The sequence below is a fragment of the Ranitomeya variabilis genome, chromosome 5 (genome assembly GCF_051348905.1).
Source record: "Ranitomeya variabilis isolate aRanVar5 chromosome 5, aRanVar5.hap1, whole genome shotgun sequence".
Lineage (NCBI taxonomy): Eukaryota > Metazoa > Chordata > Amphibia > Anura > Dendrobatidae > Ranitomeya > Ranitomeya variabilis.
In genome coordinates, this window is record NC_135236.1 from 9,818,643 (window position 1) to 9,844,524 (window position 25,882).

At 51.8% G+C, this 25,882-nt stretch overlaps 1 protein-coding gene across 4 annotated transcripts in view; it reads left to right on the plus strand.

The window, feature by feature from the left end:
• Positions 1 to 25,882, plus strand: part of CAMTA2 (calmodulin binding transcription activator 2) — a 103,958-nt gene that overhangs the window by 64,472 nt on the left and 13,604 nt on the right. Inside the window, exons 13-21 of one of the 4 annotated variants that reach the window (XM_077261560.1) lie at positions 3,841 to 4,016; positions 4,096 to 4,174; positions 10,167 to 10,443; positions 10,518 to 10,798; positions 10,959 to 11,143; positions 16,432 to 16,587; positions 16,676 to 16,895; positions 17,125 to 17,196; positions 24,717 to 24,737. In XM_077261560.1, the coding sequence (XP_077117675.1) occupies positions 3,841 to 4,016; positions 4,096 to 4,174; positions 10,167 to 10,443; positions 10,518 to 10,798; positions 10,959 to 11,143; positions 16,432 to 16,587; positions 16,676 to 16,895; positions 17,125 to 17,196; positions 24,717 to 24,737 (1,467 nt within the window). Of the gene's footprint in view, positions 1 to 3,840; positions 4,017 to 4,095; positions 4,175 to 10,166; positions 10,444 to 10,517; positions 10,799 to 10,958; positions 11,144 to 16,431; positions 16,588 to 16,675; positions 16,896 to 17,124; positions 17,205 to 24,716; positions 24,738 to 25,882 lie in introns of all 4 variants that reach the window. The other 3 variants (XM_077261557.1, XM_077261558.1, XM_077261559.1) reach the window with 3 other exon arrangements.

Sequence of the window (25,882 nt, forward strand, 5' to 3'; positions counted from 1 at the left end):
CCTGGCTGTATATATATACTCCTCTCTCTCTTCCTGGCTGTATATATACTCCTCTCTCTCCTCCTGGCTGTATATATACTCCTCTCTCTCCTCCTGGCTGTATATATATACTCCTCTCTCTCTTCCTGGCTGTATATATACTCCTCTCTCTCCTCCTGGCTGTATATATACTCCTCTCTCTCCTCCTGGCTGTATATATACTCCTCTCCTGCTGTTGTCGGATTCCCCCCATGTCCACATTTTGTGCCTCTCATTGTGATTCGTGGTTTATGGGGTCTCATCTTATTGTGGTGGTCTCTCTATCACCGGGCTGGAAGAGGAGGAGGAGGAATGCACCGTCTGTTTAAATTTCCATCAGACGTCACCCGAGATTTACTAAGTGGATTATTCGCTTCTTAAGTTACACACAATATTTTCCACCACGTCTGTTCCCTGCAGGGGGTGCGGGCAGCAGTGTTTCCTCTCCGGAGACTCCGAGGCAGCAGTGTTTCCTCTCCGGAGGGTCCGGGGCAGCAGTGTATCCTCTCCGGAGGGTCCGGGGCAGCAGTGTATCCTCTCCGGAGGGTCCGGGGCAGCAGTGTATCCTCTCCGGAGGGTCCGAGGCAGCAGTGTTTCCTCTTCGGAGGGTCCGGGGCAGCAGTGTATCCTCTCCGGAGGGTCCGGGGCAGCAGTGTTTCCTCTCTGGAGGGTTCGAGGCAGCAGTGTTTCCTCTTCGGAGGGTCCGAGGCAGCAGTGTTTCCTCTCCGGAGGGTCCGGGGCAGCAGTGTATCCTCTCCGGAGGGTCCGAGGCAGCAGTGTTTCCTCTCCGGAGGGTCCGAGGCAGCAGTGTTTCCTCTCTGGAGGGTCCGGGGCAGCAGTGTATCCTCTCCGGAGGGTCCGAGGCAGCAGTGTTTCCTCTCCGGAGGGTCCGGGGCAGCAGTGTATCTTCTCCGGAGGGTCCGGGGCAGCAGTGTATCCTCTGCGGAGGGTCCGGGGCAGCAGTGTATCCTCTGCGGAGGGTCCGGGGCAGCAGTGTATCCTCTGCGGAGGGTCCGGGGCAGCAGTGTATCCTCTCCGGAGGGTCCGGGGCAGCAGTGTATCCTCTCCGGAGGGTCCGGGGCAGCAGTGTATCCTCTGCGGAGGGTCCGGGGCAGCAGTGTATCCTCTGCGGAGGGTCCGGGGCAGCAGTGTATCCTCTCCGGAGGGTCCGGGGCAGCAGTGTATCCTCTGCGGAGGGTCCGGGGCAGCAGTGTATCCTCTCCGGAGGGTCCGGGGCAGCAGTGTATCCTCTCCGGAGGGTCCGGGGCAGCAGTGTATCCTCTGCGGAGGGTCCGGGGCAGCAGTGTATCCTCTGCGGAGGGTCCGGGGCAGCAGTGTATCCTCTGCGGAGGGTCCGGGGCAGCAGTGTATCCTCTGCGGAGGGTCCGGGGCAGCAGTGTATCCTCTGCGGAGGGTCCGGGGCAGCAGTGTATCCTCTCCGGAGCAGCAGTGTATCCTCTCCGGAGGGTCCAGGGCAGCAGTGTATCCTCTCCGGAGGGTCCGGGGCAGCAGTGTATCCTCTGCGGAGGGTCCGGGGCAGCAGTGTATCCTCTGCGGAGGGTCTGGGGCAGCAGTGTATCCTCTGCGGAGGGTCTGGGGCAGCAGTGTATCCTCTCTGGAGGGTCCGAGTCTTTTACAGTCACCCCCTCACCACTTACCTATTCTGCTTTAACTGCATCCACCAGATCCTGTCTCTCTCGTGTGATAACACTTGATCCACCATACAGTGGATTCGGAAAGTATTCACACCCCTTTACATTTTTCACTTTGTTTCATTGCAGCCATTTGGTAAATTCAATAAAGTTCATCTTTTTCTCATTAATGTGCACTCTGCACCCCATCTTCACTGAAAAAAAACAGAAATGTAGAAATTTTTGCAAATTTATTAAAAAATAAAAACTGAAATATCCCATGGCCATAAGTCTTCAGCCCCTTTGGTCAGTATTGAGTAGAAGCCCCTTTTGAGCTAGTACAGCCATGAGTCTTCTTGGGAATGATGTAACAAGTTTTTCACCCCTGGATTTGGGGATCCTCGGCCATTCTTCCTTCCAGATCCTCTCCAGTTCCGTCAGGTTGGATGGTGAACGTTGGTGGACGCCATTTTCAGGTCTCTCCAGAGATGCTCCATTGGGTTTAGGTCAGGGCTCTGGCTGGGCCGGTCAGGAATGGTCACAGAGTTGTTCTGAAGCCACTCCTTTGTTATTTTAGCTGTGTGCTTAGGGTCATTGTCTTGTTGGAAGGTGAACCTTCAGCCAAGTCTGAGGTCCAGAGCACGCTGGAAGAGGTTTCATCCAGGATATCTCTGTACTTGGCCGCATTCATGTTTCCCTCAATGACAACCAGTCATCCTGTCCATGCAGCTGAAAAACACCCCCATAGCATGATGCTGTCACCACCATGCTTCACTGTAGGGATTGTATTGGGCAAGTGATGAGCAGTGCCTGGTTTTCTCCACACATACCGCTTAGAATTATCACCAAAAAGGTCTATCTTCGTCTCATCAGACCAGAGAATCTTATTTCTCATAGTCTGGGAGTCCTTCATGTGTTTTTAGCAAATTTTATGCGGCTTTCATATGTCTTGCACTGAGGAGAGGTTTCCGTCGGGCCACTCTGCCATAAAGGCCCGACTGGTGGGTGGAGGGCTGCAGTGATAGTTGACTTTGTGGAACTTTCTCCCATCTTCCTACTGCATCTCTGGAGCTCAGCCACAGTGATCTTGGGGTTCTTCTTTACCTCTCTCACCAAGGCTCTTCTCCCACGATTGCTCAGTTTGGCTGGACGGCCAGGTCTAGGGAGACTTCTGGTGGTCCCAAACTTCTTCCATTTAAGGATGATGGAGGCCACTGTTCTCTCAGGAACCTTGAGTACTGCAGAAATTCTGTTGTAACCTTGGCCAGATCTGTGCCTTTCCACAATTCTGTCTCTGAGCTCCTTGGCCAGTTCGTTTGACCTCATGATTCTCATTTGGTCTGACATGCACTGTGAGCAGTGAGGTCTTATATAGACAGGTGTGCGCCTTTCCAAATCAGTTTAGTTACATACAGCTGGCCTCCAATGAAGGAGTAGAACCATCTCACGGAGGATCACAAGGAAATGGTCAGAATGTGACTTACATATGCGTGTCCGAGCAAAGGGTCTGAAGACTTATGACCATGTGATAGTTCAGTTTTTCTTTTTGAATAAATTTGCAAAAATTTCTACATTTCTGTTTTTTCAGTCAAGATGGGGTGCAGAGTGTACATTAATGAGAAAAAACGAACTTTTCTGAATTTATCATGGCTGCAATGAAAGAGTAAAAAATTTAAAGGGGTCTTAATACTTTCCGTACCTATTGTAGATGGTCCCTGTGATGACACTTTATCCACCAGATCCTGTCTCTGTGATCACACTGGGTCCATTGGAGCTGGTCTCCTGTGATAACACTGGATCTATCAAAGCTTGTCTCTGTGATCACATAGGATCCACCAGACCTTGTCTCTGATCACACTGGATCTTCCAGATCCTTTCTCTGCAGTCACACTGGACCTGCCAGGTCCTGTCTCTGCGATCACATTGGACCCCCAGATCCTGTCTCTGCGATCACACTGCATCTGTCAGGTCCTGTCTCTGCGATCACACTGCATCTGTCAGGTCCTGTCTCTGCGTTCACACTGCATCTGTCAGGTCCTGTCTCTGCGATCACACTGGACCCACCAGATCCTGTCTTTGCCATCACACTGGATCTGTCATATTCTGACGTTGCGATCTCTCGGGATCCTCTCCTCTGTCAGCCGATTCATGTTTGTGTCATCTTGTGTCCTTTCCTCCTTTGCTCTTTCAGGTGTCCGATACCTTTGAAGCTCGCCTGGTTGCGGTCTGCGAGAAGATGATGTCGCAGAGCTGCTGGGTGACGTCAGACTTTCTGGCACATGAGATGAGCTTCCGCGGGATGACTCTGCTGCACCTGGCGGCGGCGCAGGGCTATGCCCGTCTTATTGAGACCCTGATCCAGTGGCGGTGAGTGTGAGAGCATTCATGTAGCATAGTCAGGGACGCTCAGCGGCACAGACCTGTGGAAATGTCATGTCATCCTCAGGAGCATCCACTCTCAGAGCCTGGCTGTGGAATTTGAGGTGGACCCTCTGAACGTTGATCACTTCTCCTGCACGCCGCTGGTGAGTACGTACATTGTGCCTGCAGTGCCGCTTATCTTCTCTGCCATGGTGTCTGACTGCAGCCTGGCGCATTTATTCTATGGTGGGACATAGTGACTCCGCACCCCCCGCACTTCTTCTGGTGGATCCTCTGGCCCCCCGTCCTGTCCCTGTGCTTTGTACTCATCTGTTGTCCTGTCTGTCTTAGATGTAGGCCTGTGCTCTTGGCCCCCCGTCCTGTCCCTGTGCTTTGTACTCATCTGTTGTCCTGTCTGTCTTAGATGTAGGCCTGTGCTCTTGGCCCCCGTCCTGTCCCTGTGCTTTATACTCATCTGTTGTCCTATCTGTCTTGGATGTGGGCCTGTGCTCTTGGCCCCCCGTCCTGTCCCTGTGCTTTGTACTCATCTGTTGTCCTGTCTGTCTTAGATGTGGGCCTGCGCTCTTGGCCCCCGTCCTGTCCCTGTGCTTTGTACTCATCTGTTGTCCTGTCTGTCTTAGATGTAGGCCTGTGCTCTTGGCCCCCATCCTGTCCCTGTGCTTTATACTCCTCTGTTGTCCTGTCTGTCTTAGATGTGGGCCTGTGCTCTTGGCCCCCCGTCCTGTCCCTGTGCTTTGTACTCATCTGTTGTCCTGTCTGTCTTAGATGTGGGCCTGTGCTCTTGGCCCCCGTCCTGTCCCTGTGCTTTGTACTCATCTGTTGTCCTATCTGTTTTAGATGTAGGTCTGTGCTCTTGGCCCCCGTCCTGTCCCTGTGCTTTGTACTCAACTGGTGTCCTTTCTATTTTAGATGTGGGCCTGCACTCTTGGCCCCCCGTCCTGTCCCTGTGCTTTGTACTCATCTGTTGTCCTGTCTGTTTTAGATATGGGCCTGCGCTCTTGGCCCCCGTCCTGTCCCTGTGCTTTGTACTCATCTGTTGTCCTGTCTGTCTTAGATGTGGACCTGCGCTCTTGGCCCCCGTCCTGTCCCTGTGCTTTGTACTCATCTGTTGTCCTATCTGTTTTAGATGTAGGTCTGTGCTCTTGGCCCCCGTCCTGTCCCTGTGCTTTGTACTCAACTGGTGTCCTTTCTATTTTAGATGTGGACCTGCGCTCTTGGCCCCCCGTCTTTTCCCTGTGCTTTGTACTCATCTGTTGTCCTGTCTGTTTTAGATGTGGTCCTGCGCTCTTGGCCCCCCGTCCTGTCCCTGTGCTTTGTACTCATCTGTTGTCCTGTCTGTTTTAGATATGGGCCTGCGCTCTTGGCCCCCGTCCTGTCCCTGTGCTTTGTACTCATCTGTTGTCCTGTCTGTCTTAGATGTGGGCCTGCACTCTTGGCCCCCGTCCTGTCCCTGTGCTTTGTACTCATCTGTTGTCCTGTCTGTTTTAGATGTGGGCCTGCGCTCTTGGCCCCCGTCCTGTCCCTGTGCTTTGTACTCATCTGTTGTCCTGTCTGTTTTAGATGTGGACCTGCGCTCTTGGCCCCCGTCCTGTCCCTGTGCTTTATACTCATCTGTTGTCCTGTCTGTCTTAGATGTGGGCCTGCGCTCTTGGCCCCCGTCCTGTCCCTGTGCTTTGTACTCATCTGTTGTCCTGTCTGTTTTAGATGTGGGCCTGCACTCTTGGCCCCCCGTCTCGTCCTTGTGCTTTGTACTCATCTGGTGTCCTGTCTGTCTTAGATGTGGACCTGCGCTCTTGGCCCCCGTCTCATCCTTGTGCTTTGTACTCATCTGGTGTCCTGTCTGTCTTAGATGTGGACCTGCGCTCTTGGCCCCCCTTCCTGTCCCTGTGCTTTGTACTCATCTGTTGTCCTGTCTGTCTTAGATGTGGACCTGCGCTCTTGGCCCCCGTCCTGTCCCTGTGCTTTGTACTCATGTGTTGTCCTGTCTGTTTTAGATGTGGGCCTGCGCTCTTGGCCCCCGTCCTGTCCCTGTGCTTTGTACTCATGTGTTGTCCTGTCTGTTTTAGATGTGGGCCTGCGCTCTTGGCCCCCGTCCTGTCCCTGTGCTTTGTACTCATCTGTTGTCCTGTCTGTTTTAGATGTAGGCCTGCGCTCTTGGCCCCCGTCCTGTCCCTGTGCTTTGTACTCATCTGTTGTCCTGTCTGTCTTAGATGTGGGCCTGTGCTCTTGGCCCCCGTCCTGTCCCTGTGCTTTGTACTCATCTGTTGTCCTGTCTGTCTTAGATGTGGGCCTGCGCTCTTGGCCCCCCGTCTTGTCCCTGTGCTTTGTACTCATCTATTGTCCTGTCTGTTTTAGATGTGGGCCTGCGCTCTTGGCCCCCCGTCCTGTCCCTGTGCTTTGTACTCATCTGTTGTCCTGTCTGTCTTAGATGTGGGCCTGCGCTCTTGGCCCCCCGTCTTGTCCCTGTGCTTTGTACTCATCTGTTGTCCTGTCTGTCTTAGATGTGGGCCTGCGCTCTTGGCCCCCGTCCTGTCCCTGTGCTTTGTACTCATCTGTTGTCCTGTCTGTTTTAGATGTGGACCTGCGCTCTTGGCCCCCGTCCTGTCCCTGTGCTTTGTACTCATCTGTTGTCCTGTCTGTTTTAGATGTGGACCTGCGCTCTTGGCCCCCGTCCTGTCCCTGTGCTTTATACTCATCTGTTGTCCTGTCTGTCTTAGATGTGGGCCTGCGCTCTTGGCCCCCGTCCTGTCCCTGTGCTTTGTACTCATCTGTTGTCCTGTCTGTTTTAGATGTGGGCCTGTGCTCTTGGCCCCCCGTCTCGTCCTTGTGCTTTGTACTCATCTGTTGTCCTGTCTGTTTTAGATGTGGGCCTGCGCTCTTGGCCCCCCTTCCTGTCCCTGTGCTTTGTACTCATCTGTTGTCCTGTCTGTCTTAGATGTGGGCCTGCGCTCTTGGCCCCCCGTCTTGTCCCTGTGCTTTGTACTCATCTGTTGTCCTGTCTGTCTTAGATGTGGGCCTGCGCTCTTGGCCCCCGTCCTGTCCCTGTGCTTTATACTCATCTGTTGTCCTGTCTGTCTTAGATGTAGGCCTGTGCTCTTGGCCCCCCGTCCTGTCCCTGTGCTTTGTACTCATCTGTTGTCCTGTCTGTCTTAGATGTGGGCCTGTGCTCTTGGCCCCCCGTCCTGTCCCTGTGCTTTGTACTCATCTGTTGTCCTGTCTGTTTTAGATATGGGCCTGCGCTCTTGGCCCCCGTCCTGTCCCTGTGCTTTGTACTCATCTATTGTCCTGTCTGTCTTAGATGTGGACCTGCGCTCTTGGCCCCCCGTCTTTTCCCTGTGCTTTGTACTCATCTGTTGTCCTGTCTGTTTTAGATGTGGTCCTGCGCTCTTGGCCCCCCGTCCTGTCCCTGTGCTTTGTACTCATCTGTTGTCCTGTCTGTTTTAGATATGGGCCTGCGCTCTTGGCCCCCGTCCTGTCCCTGTGCTTTGTACTCATCTGTTGTCCTGTCTGTCTTAGATGTGGGCCTGCACTCTTGGCCCCCGTCCTGTCCCTGTGCTTTGTACTCATCTATTGTCCTGTCTGTCTTAGATGTGGGCCTGCGCTCTTGGCCCCCCGTCTTGTCCCTGTGCTTTGTACTCATCTGTTGTCCTGTCTGTCTTAGATGTGGGCCTGCGCTCTTGGCCCCCGTCCTGTCCCTGTGCTTTGTACTCATCTGTTGTCCTGTCTGTTTTAGATGTGGGCCTGCGCTCTTGGCCCCCGTCCTGTCCCTGTGCTTTGTACTCATCTGTTGTCCTGTCTGTTTTAGATGTGGACCTGCGCTCTTGGCCCCCGTCCTGTCCCTGTGCTTTATACTCATCTGTTGTCCTGTCTGTCTTAGATGTGGGCCTGCGCTCTTGGCCCCCCGTCCTGTCCCTGTGCTTTGTACTCATCTGTTGTCCTGTCTGTCTTAGATGTGGACCTGCGCTCTTGGCCCCCCGTCTTTTCCCTGTACTTTGTACTCATCTGTTGTCCTGTCTGTCTTAGATATGGACCTGCGCTCTTGGCCCCCCGTCCTGTCCCTGTGCTTTGTACTCATCTGTTGTCCTGTCTGTTTTAGATGTGGGCCTGCGCTCTTGGCCCCCGTCCTGTCCCTGTGCTTTGTACTCATGTGTTGTCCTGTCTGTTTTAGATGTGGGCCTGCGCTCTTGGCCCCCGTCCTGTCCCTGTGCTTTGTACTCATCTGTTGTCCTGTCTGTTTTAGATGTGGACCTGCGCTCTTGGCCCCCGTCCTGTCCCTGTGCTTTGTACTCATCTGTTGTCCTGTCTGTTTTAGATGTGGACCTGCGCTCTTGGCCCCCGTCCTGTCCCTGTGCTTTATACTCATCTGTTGTCCTGTCTGTCTTAGATGTGGGCCTGCGCTCTTGGCCCCCGTCCTGTCCCTGTGCTTTGTACTCATCTGTTGTCCTGTCTGTTTTAGATGTGGGCCTGTGCTCTTGGCCCCCCGTCTCATCCTTGTGCTTTGTACTCATCTGTTGTCCTGTCTGTTTTAGATGTGGGCCTGCGCTCTTGGCCCCCCTTCCTGTCCCTGTGCTTTGTACTCATCTGTTGTCCTGTCTGTCTTAGATGTGGGCCTGCGCTCTTGGCCCCCCGTCTTGTCCCTGTGCTTTGTACTCATCTGTTGTCCTGTCTGTCTTAGATGTGGGCCTGCGCTCTTGGCCCCCGTCCTGTCCCTGTGCTTTGTACTCATGTGTTGTCCTGTCTGTTTTAGATGTGGGCCTGCGCTCTTGGCCCCCGTCCTGTCCCTGTGCTTTGTACTCATCTGTTGTCCTGTCTGTTTTAGATGTGGACCTGCGCTCTTGGCCCCCGTCCTGTCCCTGTGCTTTATACTCATCTGTTGTCCTGTCTGTCTTAGATGTGGGCCTGCGCTCTTGGCCCCCGTCCTGTCCCTGTGCTTTGTACTCATCTGTTGTCCTGTCTGTTTTAGATGTGGGCCTGCACTCTTGGCCCCCCGTCTCGTCCTTGTGCTTTGTACTCATCTGGTGTCCTGTCTGTCTTAGATGTGGACCTGCGCTCTTGGCCCCCGTCCTGTCCCTGTGTTTTATACTCATCTGTTGTCCTGTCTGTCTTAGATGTGGGCCTGCGCTCTTGGCCCCCGTCTCATCCTTGTGCTTTGTACTCATCTGGTGTCCTGTCTGTCTTAGATGTGGACCTGCGCTCTTGGGCCCCCTTCCTGTCCCTGTGCTTTGTACTCATCTGTTGTCCTGTCTGTCTTAGATGTGGGCCTGCGCTCTTGGCCCCCCGTCTTGTCCCTGTGCTTTGTACTCATCTGTTGTCCTGTCTGTCTTAGATGTGGACCTGCGCTCTTGGCCCCCGTCCTGTCCCTGTGCTTTGTACTCATGTGTTGTCCTGTCTGTTTTAGATGTGGGCCTGCGCTCTTGGCCCCCGTCCTGTCCCTGTGCTTTGTACTCATGTGTTGTCCTGTCTGTTTTAGATGTGGGCCTGCGCTCTTGGCCCCCGTCCTGTCCCTGTGCTTTGTACTCATCTGTTGTCCTGTCTGTCTTAGATGTGGGCCTGCGCTCTTGGCCCCCCCCCCCCCCCCCGTCTTGTCCCTGTGCTTTGTACTCATCTGTTGTCCTGTCTGTTTTAGATGTGGGTCTGCGCTCTTGGCCCCCCGTCCTGTCCCTGTGCTTTGTACTCATCTGTTGTCCTGTCTGTCTTAGATGTGGGCCTGCGCTCTTGGCCCCCCGTCTTGTCCCTGTGCTTTGTACTCATCTATTGTCCTGTCTGTTTTAGATGTGGGCCTGCGCTCTTGGCCCCCCGTCCTGTCCCTGTGCTTTGTACTCATCTGTTGTCCTGTCTGTCTTAGATGTGGGCCTGCGCTCTTGGCCCCCCGTCTTGTCCCTGTGCTTTGTACTCATCTGTTGTCCTGTCTGTCTTAGATGTGGGCCTGCGCTCTTGGCCCCCCGTCTTGTCCCTGTGCTTTGTACTCATCTGTTGTCCTGTCTGTCTTAGATGTGGGCCTGCGCTCTTGGCCCCCGTCCTGTCCCTGTGCTTTGTACTCATCTGGTGTCCTGTCTGTCTTAGATGTGGACCTGCGCTCTTGGCCCCCGTCCTGTCCCTGTGTTTTGTACTCATCTGTTGTTCTGTCTGTTTTAGATGTGGGCCTGTGCTCTTGGACACACAGAGGCGGCCACTCTCCTCTTCCGCTGGGACTGCAGAGCCCTCTCCATACCGGACTCTCTGGGACGACTTCCTCTGGGTGTCGCTCGATCACGAGGGCACGTGAAGCTGGCGTCTACCCTAGAAGAGATGCAGAGTCAGGAAATGGCACAGGGGAACTTCACCGATCTACAGCAGTCCAGCTGGCACTCCCTGGTGGGCAGTCAGGACATCAGTCGGGGGCTTTCTCCCCTCTCCACCAGCGCAGACACTGGTAATGGGATTGGCCGGATCTGTGTAATGGAATCAGGTGGTGTGACCTGAAGATGATGGATTTCTTTTCCACAGGTCTCAGCAGCCTCCCATCCCCCTCTGAGGTATCGGACGGGTCAGTGTCGGTAACCTCGGCGTATTCCAGCAGCTCAGCCCTACGTGGCTCACCTGACTGCAGCCCAGAAAGCAGCCAAGACGCCCCGGCGGTGCCATCCCCCAATTCAGGGATACTCGGAGCTGCTTCCTGGCACCTGGATGACCCGACAGAACAAGTTCCCTACTTTGGCTCTCCCGGGGTAGCTGGAGACGATCTCCTGGAATATCAGGAGGACACGGAGAACCAGGACTACCTGCAGGTAATGTGTCGCTTCCCCTCATCCATCACTGCTGCGCTCTCCTCGTCACTGCAGTTTAGTTCTGTCTCTCCGTTCTCTGCGTATTGTGTCCGCTGCACCCTCTTCTCTCTTGTGCTCCTTCACATCCTTCCTCTGTCGCCCTCACTTTGCTTCGTCCCAGGTTGATATGGTTACCCTCGCAGAACAGATCATAGAAGCCACCCCAGACCGCATCAAGCAGGATGACTTCACAGCATCCGACTCTGCCGTCCTCCGAGAAAGGTCCCCAAATCTCAGCAAGACTATGGCGTGGCTGGCCAGTTACCTGGACACTGCCGACCAGATGCCTGGGCTGCCGCCACACGGGTCAGTACATAAGAGCTTGGACATATGGTGTGTGCACAGGCCGTGGAGTAGCAGAGCTGGGAGTGTATATACTGGCCGTGGAGTAGAAGAGCTGGGAGTGTGTATACTGGCCGTGGAGTAGCAGAGCTGGGAGTGTGTGTACAGTCTGTGGAGTAGCAGAGCTGGGAGTGTGTATACAGGCTCAGGAGTAGCAGAGCTGGGAGTGTGTATACAGGCTCAGGAGTAGCAGAGCTGGGAGTGTGTGTACAGGCTCGGGAGTAGCAGGGCTGGGAGAGTGTATGTACTGACCGTGGAGTAGCAGAGCTGGGCGTGTGTATACAGGCTCGGGAGTAGCAGTGCTGTGAGTATTATACAGGCTGTGGAGTAGCAGAGCTGGGAGTGTGTGCACATTCTGTGTAGTTGCAGTGCTGGGAGAGTGTCAAGAATCCCACCGTGCTGCCACCAATATGTCACGGATCCCACCACTATGTCACGGTTCATGGGGAACATACCTTTATCATCCCCACCACTCAAACCAATTTGTCACGAACTGGGGTTGTTTGGTTGCCCCTGGTTCCTTCTGAAGGGGATTTATCTATATCCCACTTCCCAGTTTCGGGTTGGAACTTGCAGCTCTCTGGCGCCCCCCTTACCCTCAGGTCAGTCAGGGTACTGCACCTTGGGTAATTAGTCGCCAGAAAGGCTGCCTGCTATGTACTGGCTATTGGGCACGCTGCAGCGAGGGTGATATAACTACTCCCACTCAGGCCGGAACAATAGTTATCAACGCCGCCGGTCGCTGCAAGGACTCCCAAATGCACAGAACAAAGTATGCTGCCACCAGCTCTGATTTTCCAAGTCTTAACGGGTCCGGAGCCAACCCAAATCAGTAGCGTAATTCACCTCAGAGGATGCGACAGTTCGTTATAGAACAAGGAGAGACAAGCTAATAAATAGTATATTTTACTCCAAAAAAGGTAGGCGGTGTTTACAAAGTATAAAAAGATAATATAAAGAAGAAAAATCATGTGTACATTACAATTACAAATAAAAGAAGGATTAAAATTGAAAAAAACACTTACATAGCATTCAGATCATTTCATCTCCTGTTTGCCCATGTGCTCAGGAGATACATCAAGATGCATGTCACATCTATAGAGCAGCTCGACCCGGGCAAAAAGACTTCAGAAGACTGCTCGCTTCACTACTTGTTACTTAGCCTAAAACCCAGGCACTCCCCCTGCGGTGATATCACTTAGGGGCTGAAACCTCCCCTTTACTTAGACTTAGGTAAACTATTTTTTATGCCTAGCTCGCTGTAGGAATCTCGTATCCGGAATACACCCGGATCACGAGGTGCTCCACATCGGGGCGATTCTTTTAAGTGTAAACACGGAGCAATTACCTGAACCATTTACTGAGAAATCCGCACTTTGCCCTAGTTGCGTTTAGCTGCTAGTGGTTTCAGGGAGTGATAGATATATCGATGGACATCCGGAATATACAATTCTTATATCTCTAGCCCGGATCGGTGCCAGAATATGTCACTTTAATAGAACATAGAATCTCATGGTGGCGACACCAGTTTCAACTAGTACCACATGGGAGGGGGAATGAGTAGTTTTAGGGAGACTGCTCTGCCTGCAGCATAGAACCTTAAAAATTCTTCAGGGAGGGGTTTAGGATTCACACACACAAGCAGCAGGCAGAGAGAGAAGAGGGGGGTGGGAATGGCCCACAGCGTGTCTCTGGAAAGCCATGTAACCTTCTGAAACCAAACTCACAATATGACATTTTTACATTATCGAGACAGAGAGTGTGCGTACAGTCCATTGAGTAGCAGAGCTGGGAGTGCGTATGTACCGTGGAATAGCAGAGCTGGGAGTGTGTGTACAGGCCTTGGAGTAGCAGAGCTGGGAGTGTGTGTATAGACCGTGGAGTAGCAGAGCTGGGAAGTGTGTATGTTCAGACCGTGGAGTAGCAGAGCTGGGAGTGTGTGTACAGTCTATGGAGTAGCAGAGCTGGAAGTGTGTATGTTCAGACCGTGGAGTAGCAGAGCTGGGAGTGTGTGTTCAGACCGTGGAGTAGCAGAGCTGGGAGTGTGTGTACAGTCCATGGAGTATCAGAGTTTGGAGAGTGTGTGTACAGGCCGTGGAGCATCAGAGTTTGGAGAGTGTGTGTACAGTCCGTGGAGCATCAGAGTTTGGAGAGTGTGCGTACAGGCCGTGGAGCATCAGAGTTTGGAGAGTGTGTGTACAGGCCGTGGAGCATCAGAGTTTGGAGAGTGTGCGTACAGGCCGTGGAGCATCAGAGTTTGGAGAGTGTATACAGTCCATGGAGTAACAGAGCTGGGAGTGTGTGTACAGGCCGTGGAGCATCAGAGTTTGGAGAGTGTGCGTACAGGCCGTGGAGTAGCAGAGTTTGGCGAGTGTGTGTACAGTCCGTGGAGTATCAGAGTTTGGAGAGTGTGTGTACAGGCCGTGGAGTATCAGAGTTTGGAGAGTGTGTGTACAGGCCGTGGAGTATCAGAGTTTGGAGACTGTGCGTACAGGCCGTGGAGCATCAGAGTTTGGAGAGTGTGTGTACAGTCCGTGGAGTAGCAGAGCTGGGAGTGTGTGTACAGGCCGTGGCGCATCAGAGTTTGGAGAGTGTGCGTACAGGCCGTGGAGTAGCAGAGTTTGGAGAGTGTGTGTACAGTCCGTGGAGTAGCAGAGCTGGGAGTGCGCACGTACAGTCCATGGAGTAGCAGAGCTGGAAGTGTGTATGTTCAGACCGTGGAGTAGCAGAGCTGGGAGTGTGTGTAGAGTCCATGGATTATCAGAGTTTGGAGAGTGTGTGTACAGGCCGTGGAGTAGCAGAGCTGGGAGTGTGTGTACAGGCCGTGGAGCATCAGAGTTTGGAGAGTGTGCGTACAGGCCGTGGAGTAGCAGAGTTTGAAGAGTGTGTGTACAGTCCGTGGAGTAGCAGAGCTGGGAGTGTGTGTACAGGCCGTGGAGCATCAGAGTTTGGAGAGTGTGCGTACAGGCCGTGGAGCAGCAGAGTTTGGAGAGTGTGTGTACAGTCCGTGGAGTAGCAGAGTTTGGAGAGTGTGGGTACAGGCCATGGAGTAGCAGAGTTTGGAGAGTGTGGGTACAGGCCGTGGAGTATCAGAGTTTGGAGAGTGTGGGTACAGGCCGTGGAGTAGCAGAGTTTGGAGAGTGTGTGTACAGGCCGTGGAGCATCAGAGTTTGGAGAGTGTGTGCACAGTCTGTGGAGTAGCAGAGCTGGGAGTGTGTGTACAGGCCGTGGAGCATCAGAGTTTGGAGAGTGTGCGTACAGGCCGTGGAGCATCAGAGATTGGAGAGTGTGCGTACAGGCCTTGGAGCATCAGAGTTTGGAGAGTGTGTACAGTCCGTGGAGTATCAGAGTTTGGAGAGTGTGCGTACAGGCCGTGGAGCATCAGAGATTGGAGAGTGTGCGTACAGGCCGTGGAGTAGCAGAGTTTGGCGAGTGTGTGTACAGTCCGTGGAGTATCAGAGTTTGGAGAGTGTGCGTACAGGCCTTGGAGCATCAGAGTTTGGAGAGTGTGTACAGTCCGTGGAGTATCAGAGTTTGGAGAGTGTGCGTACAGGCCGTGGAGCATCAGAGTTTGGAGAGTGTGCGTACAGGCCGTGGAGTAGCAGAGTTTGGCGAGTGTGTGTACAGTCCGTGGAGTATCAGAGTTTGGAGAGTGTGCGTACAGGCCGTGGAGTATCAGAGTTTGGAGAGTGTGTGTACAGGCCGTGGAGTATCAGAGTTTGGAGAGTGTGTGTACAGGCCGTGGAGTAGCAGAGTTTGGAGAGTGTGCGTACAGGCCGTGGAGTATCAGAGTTTGGAGAGTGTGTGTACAGGCCGTGGAGTAGCAGAGTTTGGAGAGTGTGGGTACAGGCCGTGGAGTATCAGAGTTTAGAGAGTATGCGTACAGGCCGTGGAGTATCAGAGTTTGGAGAGTGTGCGTACAGGCCCTGGAGTAGCAGAGTTTGGAGAGTGTGGGTACAGGCCGTGGAGTAGCAGAGTTTGGAGAGTGTGGGTACAGGCCGTGGAGTAGCAGAGTTTGGAGAGTGTGGGTACAGGCCGTGGAGTAGCAGAGTTTGGAGAGTGTGGGTACAGGCCGTGGAGTAGCAGAGTTTGGAGAGTGTGCGTACAGGCCGTGGAGCATCAGTGATTGGAGAGTGTGCGTACAGGCCGTGGAGTAGCAGAGTTTGGAGAGTGTGGGTACAGGCCGTGGAGTAGCAGAGTTTGGAGAGTGTGGGTACAGGCCGTGGAGTAGCAGAGTTTGGAGAGTGTGGGTACAGGCCGTGGAGTAGCAGAGTTTGGAGAGTGTGGGTACAGGCCGTGGAGCATCAGTGATTGGAGAGTGTGCGTACAGGCCGTGGAGTAGCAGAGTTTGGAGAGTGTGCGTACAGGCCGTGGAGTAGCAGAGTTTGGAGAGTGTGGGTACAGGCCGTGGAGTAGCAGAGTTTGGAGAGTGTGGGTACAGGCCGTGGAGTAGCAGAGTTTGGAGAGTGTGGGTACAGGCCGTGGAGTAGCAGAGTTTGGAGAGTGTGGGTACAGGCCGTGGAGTAGCAGAGTTTGGAGAGTGTGCGTACAGGCCGTGGAGTAGCAGAGTTTGGAGAGTGTGGGTACAGGCCGTGGAGTAGCAGAGTTTGGAGAGTGTGGGTACAGGCCGTGGAGTATCAGAGTTTGGAGAGTGTGGGTACAGGCCGTGGAGTAGCAGAGTTTGGAGAGTGTGGGTACAGGCCGTGGAGTAGCAGAGTTTGGAGAGTGTGCGTACAGGCCGTGGAGCATCAGTGATTGGAGAGTGTGGGTACAGGCCGTGGAGTATCAGAGTTTGGAGAGTGTGGGTAAAGGCCGTGGAGTAGCAGAGTTTGGAGAGTGTGGGTACAGGCCGTGGAGTATCAGAGTTTGGAGAGTGTGGGTACAGGCCGTGGAGTAGCAGAGTTTGGAGAGTGTGGGTACAGGCCGTGGAGTAGCAGAGTTTGGAGAGTGTGGGTACAGGCCGTGGAGTAGCAGAGTTTGGAGAGTGTGGGTACAGGCCGTGGAGTAGCAGAGTTTGGAGAGTGTGCGTACAGGCCGTGGAGCATCAGTGATTGGAGAGTGTGGGTACAGGCCGTGGAGTATCAGAGTTTGGAGAGTGTGGGTAAAGGCCGTGGAGTAGCAGAGTTTGGAGAGTGTGCGTACAGGCCGTGGAGTAGCAGAGTTTGGAGAGTGTGCGTACAGGCCGTGGAGTAGCAGTGTGTTCAGGCCTAGACATGTCTGGTTTGCTCACATACTCTGTCGTGTGCTCACAGTGAGGGGATGCGTGCCGCTCGTGCTTTGGCCCGCTTTGCTCAGATGAGCCCAGGAGAGGATGGCAGTAACCTGGCGGCAGAGATCGGAGGGTATGGACAGCGGATCAAGCGAGTGAACAGGAGATCCATGGAGGGGTTACGTGTAAAGGTGACTAGGTATGAAGCGTGTGGTCCCTGACATGGGTGTAGCTGTGACCTGAGAGGTCTTTGTTTTTTACCGTTACTGCCGCCTTCTTGTTTCCAGGTCTGACGCACCGCCGTCCCCCACGACGCCACCTCCTCTGGGTGAGATCTCCTTTGACAGGTTTGACCCTCCTGGTGCCGCACGATGGTCCGAGTTCCTCAGTGCCTCAAGTAGTGGACGCATGGAAAGTGAGTTTGCTCTGCTGACCCTTTCTGACCATGAACAGCGTGAACTGTATGAGGCGGCTCGAGTCATCCAGACGGCCTTCCGCAAGTACAAGGTGAGAACTCTGGTTGCTTAATGCCCCACAACCTGTTTACATTGGCCCCTCATATTTGTAAGCCCCCTTGTCATATAGCAGAGCTGGATGGGTCCTATCACACACATGCAGCTTCTATTAGGAGGCATAAGGGTGGGGGTGATTTATAAAGGGCCAGACCTCCTCTTCATCCACGCCTGTCCTATTACACATGGAAGTCTCTCACTGGACATTTGTATTCTGCATCCAGGGACGACGACTAAAGGAACAGCAGGACCTGGCGGCCGCCGTCATTCAGCGCTGCTACCGCAAATACAAGCAGGTGAGAGAGTGCGGAGGCGGGGGATACAACCCAATGCAAATGGGAGGTTTCTGCTGCCTGTGGGGGATGGGATGATGGCGTGAAAGGTTTAATTGCTGCACCGTGCTGACAGTGATGGAGATGTTTGATGGTTCATGCTCTTGTGACACGGTCATTAGGCGGTGTTGTACAGCAACGTACAACTAGGAAATGTCCTATGTCCATGACACTGGATGAGATCGGTAGGGGAGACAGCGTCTCTGATTGGGATGTTGCCCTGAAACATGACTTTGATGAGATTGGAAGAGAAGGATGCGTAACTGAATGAGCGGTTGCCCTGATCCTGGTTCTCTGTGAGATCGGTAGGGAAGGACGCACCACTGATTGGGATGATAACCTGACCCTGGTGATATCAGTAGAGAAGGACCCACCACTGACTGGGATGTTGGCCTGACCCTGGTGATATCAGTAGAGAAGGACCCACCACTGTTTGGGATGTTGGCCTGACCTTGGTTCCTAGTAAGATCAGTAGAGAAAGATGCACCACTGTTTGGGAATTTGGCCTGACTCTGGTTCTTGGTGAGATTGGTAGAGAAGGATGTACCACTGATTCAGATGTTGGCCTGACTCTGGTTCTTGGAGAGATCGGTAGAGAAGGACGCACCACTGATTGGGATGATGACCTGACTCTGGTTATTGGTGAGATCGGTAGAGAAGGAGGTGTCACTGATTGGGATGATGACCTGATCCTGGTTCTTGGTGGGATTAGTAGAGAAATACGCATTACTGATTGTGATGTTGGCCTGACTTCTGGTTCTTGGTGGGATTGGTAGAGAAATACGCACTACTGATTGGATTGTTGGCCTGACTCTGGTGATATCAGTAGAGAAGGACCCACCACTGACTGGGATGTTGGCTTGACCCTGGTGATATCAGTAGAGAAGGACCCACCACTGTTTGGGATGTTGGCCTGACCCTGGTTCCTAGTAAGATCGGTAGAGAAAGATGCAACACTGTTTGGGAATTTGGCTCACTGTGGTTCTTGGTGGGCTTGGTAGAGAAGGACACACCACTGATACTGATTGGGATGTTGGCCTCACCCTGGCTCTTGCTGTGATTGGTAGAGAAAGATGCACCACTGGTTGGGATGTTGGCCTCACCCTGGTTCCTGGTGAGATCGGTAGAGAAGTAGGTGTCACTGATTAGGATGATGACCTGATCCTGGTTCTTGGTGAGATCGGTAAAGAAGGAGGCGTCACTGATTGGGATGATGACCTGATCCTGGTTATTGGTGAGATCAGTAGAGAAGGAGACTTCACTGATTGGGATGTTGGCCTTACTCTGGTACTTGGTGGGATTGGTAGAGAAATACGCACCACTGATTGGGATGTTGGCCTGACTCTGGTTCTTGGTGAGATTGGTAGAGAAGGACGCACCACTGAGTGGAATGATGACCTGACTCTGGTTCTGGGTGAGCTCGGTAGAGAAGGATGCACCACTGATTGGGATAATGACCTGATCCTGGTTATTGTGGGATTGGTAGAGAAATGCGCACTATTATTTGGGATGTTGGCCTGACTCTGGTTCTTGGTAGGATTGGTAGAGAAATACGCACTACTGATTGGGATGTTGGCCTGACTCTGGTTCTTGGTGGGATTGGTAGAGAAATACGCACTACTGATTGGGATGTTGGCCTGACTGTGGTTCTTGGTGGGATTGGTAGAGAAATATGCACCACTGATTGGGATGTTGGTCTGACCCTCGTTCTTGGTGAGATTGGTAGAGAAGATGTCACTGATTGGGATGTTGGCTTGACTCTGGTTCTTGGTGAGATCGGTAGAGAAGGAAGTGTCACTGATTAGGATGATGACCTGATCCTGGTTCTCGGAGAGATCGATAGAGAAGGACGCACCCCTGATTGGGATGATGACCTGACTCTGGTTCTTGGTGAGATCGGTAGAGAAGGAAGTGTCACTGATTGGGATGATGACCTGATCCTGGTTATTGGTGAGATCAGTAGAGAAGGAGACGTCACTGATTGGGATGTTGGCCTTACTCTGGTACTTGGTGGGATTGGTAGAGAAATACGCACCACTGATTGGGATGTTGGCCTGACTCTGGTTATTGGTGAGATTGGTAGAGAAGGACTCACCACTGAGTGGAATGATGACCTGACTCTGGTTCTTGGTGAGCTCGGTAGAGAAGGATGCACCACTGATTTGGATAATGACCTGATCCTGGTTATTGTGGGATTGGTAGAGAAATGCGCACTATTGTTTGGGATGTTGGCCTGACTCTGGTTCTTGGTGGGATTGGTAGAGAAATAGCACTACTGATTGGGATGTTGGCCTGACTCTGGTTCGGTGAGATTGGTAGAGAAAGAGGCGTTACTGAATGGGATATTGGTCTGACCCTCGTTCTTGCTGAGATCGGTAGAGAAGGACGCACCCCTGATTGGGATGATGACCTGACTCTGGTTCTTGATGAAATCGGTAGAGAAGAAGCTGTCACTGATTGGCATGATGACCTGATCCTGGTTCTTGATGAGATTGGTAGAGAAATACACACTACTGTTTGGGATGTTGGCCTGACTCTGGTTCGGTGAGATTGGTAGAGAAGGATGCACCACTGATTCAGATGTTGGCTTGACTCTGGTTCTAGGTGAGATCGGTAGAGAAGGACGCACCACTGATTGGGATGTTGGCCTTACTCTGGTACTTGGTGGGATTGGTAGAGAAAGACGCACTACTGATTGGGATGTTGGCCTGACTCTGGTTCTTGGTGAGATTGGTAGAGAAGGACATACCACTGATTGGGATGATGACCTGATCCTGGTTATTGGTGGGATTGGTAGAGAAATACGCACTACTGATTGGGATGTTGGCCTGACTCTGGTTCTTGATGAGATTGGTAGAGAAAGAGGCGTTACTGAATGGGATGTTGGTCTGACCCTCGTTCTTGATGAGATTGGTAGAGAAGGAGATGTCACTGATTGGGATGTTGTCATGACTCTGGTTCTTGGTGAGATTGGTAGAGAAATACGCACCACTGATTCAGATGTTGGCCTGACTCTGGTTCTTGGTGAGATCGGTAGAGAAGAACGCACCACTGATAGGGATGATGACCTGACTCTGGTTCTTGGTGAGATCGGTAGAGAAGAACGCACCACTGATTGGGATGATGACCTGAATCTGGTTATTGGTGAGAGCTGTAGAGAAGGAGGTGTCACTGATTAGGATGATGACCTGATCCTGGTTCTTGGTGGCATTGGTAGAGAAATACGCACTACTGTTTGGGATGTTGGCCTGACTCTGGTTCTTGGTGGGATTGGTAGAGAAATACTCACTACTGATTGGGATGTTGGCCTGACTGGTGATATCAGTAGAGAAGGACCCACCACTGTTTGGGATGTTGGCCTGACCCTGGTTCCTAGTAAGATCAGTAGAGCAAGATGCAACACTGTTTGGGACTGGCTGACTGTGGTTCTTGGTGGGATTGGTAGAGAAGGACACACCACTGATACTGATTGGGATGTTGGCCTCACCCTGGCTCTTGCTGTGATCGGTAGAGAAGGAGGCATCACTAATTGGGATGATGACCTGACCCTGGTTATTGGTGAGATCGGTAGAGAAGGAAGTGTCACTGATTGGGATGTTGGCCTGACTCTGGTTCTTGGTGAGATTGGTAGAGAAGGATGCACCACTGATTGGGATAGTGACCTGATCCTGGTTATTGTGGGATTGGTAGAGAAATATGCACTGTTGTTTGGGATGTTGGCCTGACTCTGGTTCTTGGTGGCATTGGTAGAGAAATACGCACTACTGATTGGGATGTTGGCCTGACTGTGGTTCTTGGTGGGATTGGTAGAGAAATACGCACTACTGATTGGGATGTTGGCCTGACTGTGGTTCTTGGTGGGATTGGTAGAGAAATACGCACTACTGATTGGGATGTTGGCCTGACTCTGGTTCGGTGAGATTGATAGAGAAAGAGGTGTTACTGATTGGGATGTTGGCCTGACTCTGGTTCTTGGTGAGATTGGTAGAGAAGCACGCACCACTGAGTGGAATGATGACCTGACTCTGGTTCTTGGTGAGCTCGGTAGAGAAGGAGGTGTCACTGATTGGGATGATGACCTGATCCTGGTTCTTGATGAGATTGGTAGAGAAATACACACTACTGTTTGGGATGTTGGCCTGACTCTGGTTCGGTGAGATTGGTAGAGAAGGATGCACCACTGATTCAGATGTTGGCTTGACTCTGGTTCTAGGTGAGATCGGTAGAGAAGGACGCACCACTGATTGGGATGTTGGCCTTACTCTGGTACTTGGTGGGATTGGTAGGGAAATACTCACCACTGATTGGGATGATGACCTGATTCTGGTTCTTGGTGAGATTGGTAGAGAAGGATGCACCACTGATTGGGATGTTGGCCTTACTCTGGTACTTGGTGGGATTGGTAGCGAAAGACGCACTACTGATTGGGATGTTGGCCTTACTCTGGTACTTGGTGAGATTGGTAGAGAAGGATGCACCACTGATTGGGATGATGACCTGATCCTGGTTATTGGTGGGATTGGTAGAGAAATACGCACTACTGATTGGGATGATGACCTGATCCTGGTACTTGGTGGGATTGGTAGAGAAAGAGGCGTTACTGAATAGGATGTTGGTCTGAACCTCGTTCTTGATGAGATTGGTAGAGAAGGACGCACCCCTGATTGGGATGATGACCTGACTCTGGTTCTTGGTGAGATCGGTAGAGAAGGAAGTGTCACTGATTAGGATGATGACCTGATCCTGGTTCTCGGAGAGATCGGTAAAGAAGGAGGCGTCACTGATTGGGATGATGACCTGATCCTGGTTATTGGTGAGATCAGTAGAGAAGGAGACGTCACTGATTGGGATGTTGGCCTTACTCTGGTACTTGGTGGGATTGGTAGAGAAATACGCACCACTGATTGGGATGTTGGCCTGACTCTGGTTATTGGTGAGATTGGTAGAGAAGGATGCACCACTGATTGGGATAGTGATCTGATCCTGGTTATTGTGGGATTGGTAGAGAAATATGCACTGTTGTTTGGGATGTTGGCCTGACTCTGGTTCTTGGTGAGATTGGTAGAGAAATAGCACTACTGATTGGGATGTTGGCCTGACTCTGGTTCGGTGAGATTGGTAGAGAAAGAGGCGTTACTGAATGGGATATTGGTCTGACCCTTGTTCTTGATGAGATTGGTAGAGAAGGAGATGTCACTGATTGGGATGTTGTCATGACTCTGGTTCTTGGTGAGATTGGTAGAGAAATACGCACCACTGATTCAGATGTTGGCCTGACTCTGGTTCTTGGTGAGATCGGTAGAGAAGAACGCACCACTGATAGGGATGATGACCTGATCCTGGTTATTGGTGGGATTGGTAGAGAAATACGCACTACTGATTGGGATGTTGGCCTGACTCTGGTTCTTGATGAGATTGGTAGAGAAAGAGGCGTTACTGAATGGGATGTTGGCCTTACTCTGGTACTAGGTGGGATTGGTAGGGAAATACTCACCACTGATTGGGATGTTGTCATGACTCTGGTTCTTGGTGAGATTAGTAAAGAAAGATGCACTACTGATTCAGATGTTGGCCTGACTCTGGTTCTTGGTGAGATCGGTAAAGAAGAACGCACCACTGATTGGGATGATGACCTGAATCTGGTTATTGGTGGCATTGGTAGAGAAATACGCACTACTGTTTGGGATGTTGGCCTGACCCTGGTGATATCAGTAGAGAAGGACCCACCACTGACTGGGATGTTGGTTTGACCCTGGTGATATCAGTAGAGAAGGACCCACCACTGTTTGGGATGTTGGTCTGACCCTGGTTCCTAGTAAGATCGGTAGAGAAAGATGCAACACTGTTTGGGAATTTGGCTGACTGTGTTTCTTGGTGGGATTGGTAGAGAAGAACAAACCACTGATACTGATTGGGATGTTGGCCTCACCCTGGCTCTTGCTGTGATCGGTAGAGAAGGAGGCATCACTAACTGGGATGATGACCTGACCCTGGTTATTGGTGAGATCGGTAGAGAAGAAGGTGTCACTGATTGGGATGTTGGCCTTACTCTGGTACTTGGTGGGATTGGTAGTGAAATACTCACCACTGATTGGGATGATGACTTGACTCTGGTTCTTGGCGAGATCGGTAGAGAAGGATGCACCACTGATTGCAATAATGACCTTATCCTGGTTATTGTGGGATTGGTAGAGAAATGCGCACTACTGATTGGGATGTTGGCCTGACTCTGGTTCTTGATGAGATTGGTAGAGAAAGAGGCGTTACTGAATGGGATGTTGGTCTGACCCTCATTCTTGGTGACATTGGTAGAGAAGGATGCGTCACTGATTGGGATGTTGGCCTGACTCTGGTTCTTGGTGGGTTTGGTGGAGAAATACGCACTACTGATTGGGATGTTGGCCTGACTCTGGTTCGGTGAGATTGGTAGAGAGAAAGGTGTTACTGAATGGGATGTTTGTCTGACCCTCATTCTTGGTGACATTGGTAGAGAAGGATGCGTCACTGATTGGGATGTTGGCCTGACTCTGGTTCTTGGTGAGATTGGTAGAGAAAGAGGCGTTACTGAATGGGATGTTTGTCTGACCCTCATTCTTGGTGACATTGGTAGAGAAGGATGCGTCACTGATTGGGATGTTGGCCTGACTCTGGTTCTTGGTGGGTTTGGTGGAGAAATACGCACTACTGATTGGGATGTTGGCCTGACTCTGGTTCTTGATGAGATTGGTAGAGAAAGAGGCGTTACTGAATGGGATGTTGGTCTGACCCTCATTCTTGGTGACATTGGTAGAGAAGGATGCGTCACTGATTGGGATGTTGGCCTGACTCTGGTTCTTGGTGGGTTTGGTGGAGAAATACGCACTACTGATTGGGATGTTGGCCTGACTCTGGTTCGGTGAGATTGGTAGAGAGAAAGGTGTTACTGATTGGGATGTTGGCCTGACTCTGGTTCTTGGTGACATTGGTAGAGAAGGATGCGTCACTGATTGGGATGTTGGCCTGACCCTCGTTCTTGGTGAAATCGGTAGAGAAGGAGATGTCACTAATTGTGATGTTGGCCTGACCCTGGTTCTTGGTGGGATTGGTAGAGAAGATGTCACTGATTCAGATGTTGGCCTGACTGGTTCGGTGGGATCGGTAGAGAAAGCGGCGGTACTGAATGGGATGTTGGTCTGACCCTCATTCTTGGTGACATTGGTAGAGAAGGATGCGTCACTGATTGTGATGCTGGCCTGACCCTATTTCTGAGAGATTGGCAAGACGGCTCTATCAATGATGGAGGTAATGATGTGACACCTGACTGCCTGCTTGGTGATCAACAGCACAGTAGTGATGGGGTGACATAGAACGTTCGGCCACTAATCCCAGTATATGACATTTGATAGATGTGGGTAGACCGTACATGTCACAAATACATCATGTGACGTTCGCCCGGGGGTTCACCTGCTCTTTTCCCACTAATCCAAGCCTTCTTCTCTTTCAAGCTGACATGGATCGCTCTTAAGGTAAAATCCTCCCACTTTTCAGTCCTGATCCTGCTGCGTAGAACACAAATGTTGTTTCTACATTGGGAAGCTGCCCATAAAGACCCCAAGAGGGCTTGTGGAGGGGAAAACATACAGTGGTCCACTGTATTGACTAGATCCAAAGTCTGTCCTCAATAATCCCAACTCCAGTCTTCTAACTGTATAGGATATTATACAGTTGGGTTCCTATTAAGTGATCGTTATGAGGTAGAGTCGCCATCTAGTGGCCTGGATTGCTAAGAGGTACGCCATCTTGTGGTTGGGAACATTATGAGGTAGGGTCGCCATCTAGTGGTCTGGAACTTTATGAGGTAGAGTCACCGTGTAGTTGCCTGGATTGTTATGAGGTAGGGTCGTCATCTAGTGGTCGGATTATGAGGTAGGGTTGCCATCTAGTGGTCGGGAACGTTATGAAGTAGGATCGCCATCTAGTGGTCGGGATTATTATGAGGTAGGGTCGCCATCTAGTGGTAGGGAACGTTATGAGGGAGGGTCGCAATCTAGGAATCTCGAACGTTATGAGGAGGGTCGCAATCTAGGAATCTCGAACGTTATGAGGGAGGATCGCAATCTAGGAATCTCTAATGTTATGAGGGAGGGTCACAATCTAGGAATCTCGAACGTTATGAGGGAGGATCGCAATCTAGGAATCTCTACTGTTGTGAGGGAGGGTCGCAATCTAGGAATCTCGAACGTTATGAGGGAGGGTCACAATCTAGGAATCTCGAACATTGTGAGGGAGGGTCGCAATCTAGGAATCTCGAACGTTATGAGGAGGGTCGCAATCTAGGAATCTCGAACGTTATGAGGGAGGATCGCAATCTAGGAATCTCTAATGTTATGAGGAGGGTCGCAATCTAGGAATCTCTAATGTTATGAGGGAGGATCGCAATCTAGGAATCTCTAATGTTATGAGGGAGGGTCACAATCTAGGAATCTCTAATGTTGTGAGGAGGGTCGCAATCTAGGAATCTCTAATGTTATGAGGGAGGATCGCAATCTAGGAATCTTGAACGTTATGAGGGAGGGTCACAATCTAGGAATCTCGAACGTTATGAGGGAGGGTCACAATCTAGGAATCTCGAACGTTATGAGGGAGGGTCGCAATCTAGGACTCTCGAACG